At 41.5% G+C, this 8,894-nt stretch overlaps 1 protein-coding gene across 1 annotated transcript; it reads right to left on the bottom strand.

The window, feature by feature from the left end:
* Positions 1-276: 276 nt before the first annotated feature.
* LOC131316433 (uncharacterized) lies at positions 277-1,204 on the bottom strand. Its single transcript, XM_058345794.1, has 2 exons — positions 1,109-1,204; positions 277-803 (listed from the first exon to the last, which is right to left on the bottom strand). The coding sequence occupies exons 1-2, from the start codon at positions 1,115-1,117 to the stop codon at positions 381-383; spliced, it is 432 nt and encodes a 143-aa protein (XP_058201777.1). The 5' UTR covers positions 1,118-1,204; the 3' UTR covers positions 277-380.
* Positions 1,205-8,894: the final 7,690 nt, after the last annotated feature.

The following is an 8,894-nucleotide window of genomic DNA, read 5'->3' as shown; positions in this document are numbered from 1 at the left end:
TATAATTTAACATTGCACAAGGGCAAAATAGTCAATTACTAGCTTTTTACATCTTACACCCTTCTTTATACACCCAATTTATCCTTCATCCAAATCAAGTATTATTTTATCCCCCTTCTCTAATACATCATTCAAACCATCTATTTTTTTATACATCCTCTATAAATGTCACATTAATGTGGACCCTCCCTTCTTAACTAATACCTCGAGTGATTTACGGGCCGGTCCAATTTATGGATCTATATTACCACCAACTCCTGCCCAAAAACAAAACACACCACTAAGAATTTTTCTAACTTTTATGCCAAAAACTCCCCCTTCTTCTCCTAGACACACACACACACACTCTCTCTCTCTCTCTCTCTCTCTCTCTCTCTCTCTCACTTCCTTCGTGGCGACACCTTCGCCGTCTCTGTCGAGATCCGCGCTGCCGACTGCTTCAGCGACCCCCTCGTCGGCACCGTCGGCTTCCTCTTCAGCAGCTGCATCTCCGGAATCACACAGGCGCTCACCGTCGTCCAGGTCCGCCATCTCTCTGGCCGCTTTCCCCGCCGTCCAGATCTCGTTGAGAAGAGTCGCCGGCAAAGGAAAAATGGGTCGGAAAAGAGCGAAAAGTCGTCTGGCGGTGAATCTGACGAGGCCGATTTGATGACGGCGTCGTCTTCGTCGACAGCTACTTTGGCGACGGCGTCCTCCCCAAATTCACAAGGGTCGTCCTCGTTGATCCTCCCCATCCCCATGCTACAACTCCTTGGCACCGCCGTAGAACGCCTCCGCATCTGGTGCTGCAAGTATAAATCCACCTCACATGGCAGATTTAACGCCGCCGCAAACGCCCACGTCATCCTCACAAATTCGCACGAGTAATTTGAAGAGAAACCCCTTTATACAAAAATTCATAGCGGCTCCTCCTGCCACCCACCGCCGCTCTGCCTCTCACCCCTCTCTCCCCACCACATCCTCCTCCTCCACCTTGCGCAGCAAATTCAACGCCGCCACCACTTCGAACGTCATCCTCACAAATTCATAGGGGTAATTTGAAGAGAAATCCAATTATACAAAAATTCGCAGGGGCTAAGTTATACAAATTCGCACGGGTAATGTACACAAGTTTCATGATTTGTCCTGTTTTATTCAAATTCGCATGATTTGTACAGTTTCTTACAAATTCGCAAGGGTAAAGTACGCAAAAGTCGCAGTGATTTGTTTGCTTTATACAAATTCGTAGGGGTAATTTGTAGCCGTGGGGTGGTGGGTGGTGGTTTGTAGGGATAATTTACAGTCGTGGGTGGTGTTTTATACAAATTCGCAGGGGTATGTATTCCAATCTAGAGTGCTGCTGGTGCGGACATTGAGAGAGAGGGGATGGTGGTGGCGTACAGCGTCCGTGGGTGATGGCGGAGGTCGTCGGTGATGGTGTATGGCGTGGGTGTTTGGCGGATGATGGTCGTCGGTGATGGCGTACGGCGTGAGTCGGGTGAGGGAGAGAGGGGGAGGAGGGTGGTGATGGCGGATGGTCGTGTTGGCGGGGGTTGCTGAGGACAATGGAGACGACGACGACTGGAAAAGTGTGAAACGCGTGTGTTTCAACTACATAGATTTAGGGAACTGATTTTTGCGCTCCAAAATTTACTGCAGGCGCTCCACCTTTGCTGGCAACATCAGTTTATATTTTGTTTTTACACTGTGATGTTGCTGACAACATCCCAGTGTAAAAACAAAAAGGTGGAGCGCCTGCAGTAAATCTTGGAGCGCGAATATCAATTCCCTAGATTTAAACGTCAATAAAAAATGTGTCTTCTGTAAGTTTCACACTGTGAATTCCAACGTAAATTTTGTGTTTGACTGCGAATTTGTGTTTTACTTCAGATTTGTTTTCTTTTTTTCTAAACAAAAATCCCCAGAAAATCCCCAGAAAAGTGAAAATCACAAATTCGCAGTCTGAAAAGCACTGCGAGTTTCTTTAAGTCGCCGGAAAAAAAACTGCAAATTTGTTTATGTTGCTGGAAAAGCACTGCGAATTTGTGAAAGACACGAGAAAAAGCACTGTGAATTTGTAGTCTACGGTCGGAGGTGGTTGTCAGAAAAAGTCACCGGCCGGAGGTGGTCGCTGAAAAAATTGCCGGCTGGAGGTGTTTGCCGGTTGGAAGTGGTTGTGCAATGGAGATGGGAGGGGGTGGTTGCATTTAATGAAGGGTAAAATGGTAATGTTCATATAAGATTATCCTTAAAGGTAAATAAAAATTGAGTTCATCTTTAAGTCTAAATTTTCTAGACCCACAGGTAATTTTCTTGGGTTTCTTCCTAATCCTTCTCAATCTAATATGTAGTTTGGCTAACCTCTAAGTCTGGTTCTTACCCTACAAAATCTTCATTGGAGGCTATTAGGTTTTCAAGCCGAGTTCAGCCCTGGTGGAAGATAGTCTAGTGTGGAACAAATGCGCGAAGGTGGGGTTTTATTCTTTGGCTTCCCATTTGGGGAAAATTTGGCCATAAGGGACAGACTAAATGGATGTGGTGTGTCTAGCGAGATTCGGTGTGTGATGTGCACGATGAGCATTTTTTCTCTAATTCCCTATGTCTGAGCTTGTATGGCAAGAAGTATTGGACTAAACCTCCTATGGCTTTGAAGGATGAGATCAGTTGGGCTTTTGGTGGGCTTACTTTATAAGTTATAGTCTTCTACTGTGTATTGGTTGTTGAGGTAAAGGAATTTTCTAGGTAAAGGGGTAAGCGAAGTAAATGCTTCAACCTTGCTTGCGAAAAGTGAAGGAGGAAATCAGGGCTAGAAATTTCGTATTTGCAGATGCAGAATTCTAAAGATACTAAAAGGATTTGCTGTGCTTTGAGGATCCAACTTCTCCCATTTAGTTCGCTTTCCCCTTTACCTAGAGAATTCCTTTACCTCAACAACCAATACACAATAGAAGACAATAACTTATAAAGTATGTCCACCAAAAACTTTCCTTTCCTAAACTGCAGCCCAACTAATTTCATCCTTCAAAGCCATAGGAGGTTTAGTCCAAAACTTCTTGCCATACAAGCACAGACAAAGGGAATTAGAGAAAAAATGCTCATCGTGCACAGCACACACCGAGTCTCGCCAGACACATTACATCCATTTAGCTTGTCCCTTGTGGCCAAATTTTCCCCAAATGGGAAGCCAAAGAATAAAACCCCACCTTGGCACATTTGTTCCACACCAAACTATCTTCCACCAGGGCTGCACTTGGCTTGAAAACCTAATAACCTCCCACGAGGATTTTGTAGGGTAAGAACCAGGCTTAGAGGTCAGCCAAACTACTTATCAGATTGAGAAGGATTAGGAAGAAACCCAAGACATCCCTTGAAGATAAGTTATAGGGTTAAATACCTAGACACCCCTCGGAGTATACCTCTTTGTCTCGCTCACCCCCTCTAAGAATTTCGCCTACGGACAGACCCTTCATTAAAGTTTTTTTGTCCCCTAGACCCCTTCCGTCTAAAGCCGTTAGAATTTTCATCTAAATTCTATTAAAAGTAGTAAAACGTTCCAATATTGCCCCTTAATCTTTGCCTTGGCAAAAAAAAAAAAAAAACCTTTAACTGAAAACTCCATTCACGAACACCGACCACCATCCATACCATTGATGCCGGCAAGTCGGCGACCACCACCACCACCTAGGCCACTCTCTTCTCTCTCTCTCTGTAAAGAAACAAAGACGAAATCCACTTCTCAAAATCAACATAATACAGCAGAATTAGATACAAAAGAGAGCTGCTATTCCCCCCTCCCCTGACACACACCCCCCCTGCCCCCACCTCCCCTTTTCCGGAATTACCCCCGTCTCTCTCTCTCTCTCTCTCTCTCTCTCTCTCTTTTCTTTCTTTACAGTTTCTTTCTTTCTTTCTTTTTTCTCCTTTTCCAGTTTGATTTTTTTTTTCATTTTATTTCTTTTTTTTTCTTTCTAGTTTGAATTTTTTTTTCTCTTTAATAATAGGTTCAAGTCTAACTCTAGGCTTTATAAAGTAATTATGAAAAAAAAAAGTGTTTCAATTGATCATGTTTATACGACTGTTTTATTTTTCTTTTTTTGTCCTTTATAGATTAAAAAATATAGTTACGAAAATAAGTGTTTCAATTTCCAAATATTTCATCCTAAATGGTCGTAGTAAATTTTTTAATACACTTATTTTTTTAACTATTTTTTAATATATAAACGGTGTAAAAAATAAATGTTTCAATTTTCAATCCATGTTACTAATCAAACTATTATTTCATACATTTAAAAAATTTGTTCTTTCTTTCTTACACAATAGGTTCAAGTCTAATTCTAGATTTTTTAAAGTAATTGAGAGAGAAAAAAAAAGTGTTTCAATTGATCATGTTTATTCGACTATTTTTTTTCTCCTTTATAGATTAAAAAATATAGTTACAAAAATAAGTGTTCCAATTTTCAATCCGTTTGAACCGGTGCAAAGTTGTTATTTTTCTGATCATTTCATCTTAAATGGTCGTAATAAATTTTTGATTCCAAAGCCTTTCAATGGACATCCTAAGAGAGTCTTAGAACTAAAAAATAAGTCTTAGGATGTTTTGTTGAAAGACCTTGAAAAGATATGAGTAATTAAATAAAGAAATAAATTAAAATAATATGATTAGAATAAAAAAATCTTCACACCCGTTCAAACGCATTAAAAATTGAAGCATTTAATTTTTTAACCATATTTTTTAATATATATAAACGGTCTAAAAAATTAAGTGCTTAAATTTTCACTCCGTTTGAATCGGTGCAAAGATCTTGTCAATATAATCAGAATAACAAAATCTTTGCACCGATTCAAACGGAGTGAAAATTTGAGCACTTAATTTTTTTTACCCTTTATATATTAAAAAATATGGTTAAAAAATTAAATACTTCAATTTTTAATGCGTTTGAATGGGTGTGAAGATCTTTTTATTTTGATCATATTATTCTAAAGAGACATAATCAAATTTTGTCTCTAAGGCTCTCATAATTACGTTTCTGCTCCATAGGATTGCAAATTGATGGTGAGAATTTTTTTTAACCCAAACGTTGCCGTTTAGGGACTATCAGAGCCCAGGCCAATTAAAATGGCGGAGAGAGGTAATTAAAAGGGCTGAGGGAGGGTAAAAGCGGAAAAAGGGCGTGGGACCGGGAGGGGTGTGGTGCCAGGGGGGGTGGGAAAAGCAATTTACGATACAAAATCCCTATTAGCATCAGAAAATTCAAAACAAAAAAGCCCTGTACAAAATCCTTTTCTCGAAATCGACGTAATACAACACAGCAATTGAACTTGTACTGGTCAAATTGAAAGAAAGCTTTTTCAGATTGGACCAAATTGGCCAAAACAAAAAAAACCCATCATGAGCTCATCACAAGTCGCTTAGCCCAATCAAATCAAACCCATTAATCAGAATTAGTTACAAAACCCTAACGACATCATTTTCAAGCCTCATCACACTTGTTTTTCCCACGCAGCCATATGTAGATCTTCGAATTCCCCTCCTTAACTCCAGCCTCGTTAACGTCCTCCTCCACCGCTGTTAATTTTGACTTATCGATCACATGATCGGTGGGGGAAATGGCCGAGGCGTGGCTGGATTCTGACTCGGAAGCAGCGTCGCAACAAAGGGGAGGCTGCTGCCACGATGCCGAATCGAGGAACGGCGATTGGCGCCGCGCCAGGGAGTGGCGGCGCGAAGGAATCGGTGGGAGGGGAGGAGCCTGCGAGGCAGCGGCGGTGGTGGTGGTTGGTGTGGGTCTTGGGCCATTTCAATAGAGGTAAGGAGAGAGGGTGGGGGTGAGAGAGAGAGAGAGAGAGAGAGAGAGAGAGAGAGAAGGGGGGTGGAAGGTGTGGATCTGAACACTGATGTGTGTATATATGTAAGGGCATAATAGTCTTTTCATTTATTCCGTCCAACAGAGTTAGGTCCTGCAATGAAAACTTTAATGAGGGGGTCTATCCGTAGGCGAAATTTTTAGAGGAGGTGAGCGAGACAAAGAGGTATACTTCGAGGGGTGTCCAGGTATTTAACCCTAATTTATATCCAAACCAACCAAACGATTGAAAGGTGCATTTGACCTTTATAGGGTAGAATACCTTGGCCCTGCAACCAGATTTAGAGAACCTTCGTCGAACTGTTCAACTCAACTCAAAACTCTTCTAAATTGAACATAACTACAATGGTTTCCCACAGACGCTAAATATGCAAACCCAAAGAACAGGTGTGAAAGCAGATGCCAGAACCAGAAGCGTTTCCAAATCTGGGAAAAAACTTGAACCAGGTCAATGGTTACACATATGAATGAGTGTTATTGATTCGAAGAGTAGCATGCCGGTAACTAAGAGGTATCAAGGCAGTAACCATAAAACAGAAGTTCGATGCACCACAATGCTACTGTAAAACAAAACCAAATTGCGAATGTACCTTCTGACTATTAAAAATTCCCTTCACCTCTGCGATATCATCAACTCCATCGACATTGAAGTCGACGTTGTCGTCCATTGACGTCCGGAAATGAGAGGAAGCGACGTAGAAGTGGCGAGGAAAAGGGGTCTGTAAAAGAGACTCGAAACCCTGATTTAACTATTGAGAAATTTTCATCTCGCCCCTTAACCTTTATCCAAATGTTCCATAAGCACCTATACTTCGTTTTATTTCCAAATAAATACCTGAACTTACAAAACCCCCTAAAATAGGCACCCGCCGTCTAAATCTGTCCAATTGCTAACGAAAACTGCTGACGTGGATTTTCTTTTTCTTTTATTTTTTGGCATTCTATGCTAATTAATTGCTGGCTCCCTCTCACACCCAAAAAAACCCAAACCACCTCATTTCCTCTCTGTGTGGCGACTGAAAAACTCTTATTCTCTCTACCACCGCCACTCACCACTATTCATTACCACCACCACCACAAAATCAATACCACCACCACTTGTCACCTACAACCTCCATGCCACGACTGAACCCACACCCGCTGCAACCCTTAATTACAACCCCCAACCCCCATCACCACCACAATACTACCCCACAAATCGCCACAAACCCTAACCCTTAATTCGTAGAAAATGTTGGAAAATTGAAATTTAACCGAAGAGAATTTAGTGGGACTCAGACTGCGCGAGGTGGGCCCAAGTGGGTTTTAGAGCAAGGGATTTAAACTAATTCTATTAAGAGATGAATAAGAAATTGTCTCTCATAATGGGTAAGTTGAGAAGGTGAAAAGTCACCTAGTCCCACATTGGTTTGAGGAGAAACCATAGATGGGCATACACGTGCAAAAAATTCCTAAAGGTTGGATCCTTTGGGGGTACCCAAATTTTTCGGAGGAGGGAGCGCGTACGCTATGTGGGCTTTGGGCTTCGACCCATAAACCACGCTCGCCTACCCAGACCAAGCTGTGAGTGGGCCGTGGGCTCGTGGATCCGTGAACCCAGGCCCAGTTAGGGGTGCAGACAACCTTCAGCAGTAATTTAGACCGGGGGTGTGGGAGCGGAGCCCCCACGGCACAAAGTGCTGCAGTTCAAAGTCGCGCCCCGAACTGCAGCGAAAACGATATTTAAAGGACTTGGGGTGTAATTTCTGCATGGGATCCGACCTATTTTACACTGCAGTTTGTATGTAATTAGGTTAATCAGTTTTTAGAGAAAAACAGAGAGAGGCGAGAGAAAACGTAGATCTCAAAGAGATTGCGAGAAGACTTATACTCTTGATTCGATTTCATAGTGGACTGATGGGGCTCCCGTGGTTTTTCCTCGCGTTGAGGTTTTCCACGTATATCTTGTGTTCTTTCTTCTTTTTCGTTACGCACTATTATTTCTATCTGCTTGTGATTTCTGTGATCATAGTTTTCAAGATCCGTAGGGCATTGTGAGTTGAACAAGGAGTTCAATTCCTAACAGGCCCGCAGTTCATTGGACTGGACTGGGCTTGGCTGGTGGGCTTTGGGCATTTCCTTATCTTTTTAGAGCCCAGAAGTTTGTGGTTTTTGGATACGGGTCAAACCGTTCGGCATTTGGATCAACAGTTGTGCGTGGCTGAATGGTCAAAACTAGATTTGATTACAAGAATCATTCCCCATGTTTTTTATTTAACTAGCAAGGGTGCACGTGCGATGCACGTGATAATTTTCTATGAAACTATTTTGGGCTTTACCTCAACTTCTACTAATGGATAGTGGGATTAGTTCTGAAAGATTAGTTAAAGTGCGCATAAGTTGGCTTGGACATTAAAGTTATAAAGAACAAATTCTTTTATATGTTCAAAATACAAGAGTTGGACCAATATATAGCACGAGACATTTTGAACGATGCTTGCGAGATTTGAAGAAAAAAGAATAGACATGTAAACCTCTCCTCCTTATCAAAAAAAAAAACCCCCTTGGTTGCATTGTTAAAGAGGAAAGCATTGGAGAGTAGTCTAAAGACATGTTTTCCCTTAAATCTCAAGGATGTAGAGAGATTTTGAGAGAGCAAAAGCTATGAGACAAATCACTCTCTTTCCTAAATTGCCGATCTAATCAAAAGATATCAGAAAAATCACTCTCATTTCTATCTTGCACATCCAAACAATAGAAAGAGAGACATCACAATCTTTTTTCTTCCGTGCTTTTTTCTCCTAGGTTGCCAAACAGAGTGCAAGTCACCTTGACTAAATCTTCTTCATGGGTACAATGACAAATATACAGACCAGTTTAAGAATTTGTCCCAAGACATTTGGTTCTAATGCCTTGCTAATGAACGTCGATCTCAAACCAGAACATTAGCATCAATCGTGAGTTTGAGAGAAGTTGAATCATCATTTGAATCATCATAATGATGCATCAGAAACTACCCAAAAAAGGCAACATATTAATGGGCAGATCCTGAAGTGGAAAAGAAGTTGAATC

This window comes from Rhododendron vialii, chromosome 2a, assembly GCF_030253575.1.
Source record: "Rhododendron vialii isolate Sample 1 chromosome 2a, ASM3025357v1".
In the NCBI taxonomy this organism is placed as follows: domain Eukaryota; kingdom Viridiplantae; phylum Streptophyta; class Magnoliopsida; order Ericales; family Ericaceae; genus Rhododendron; species Rhododendron vialii.
Note: the sequence above shows the minus strand (reverse complement) of the source record. Positions and strands in the feature narration are given on the sequence as shown.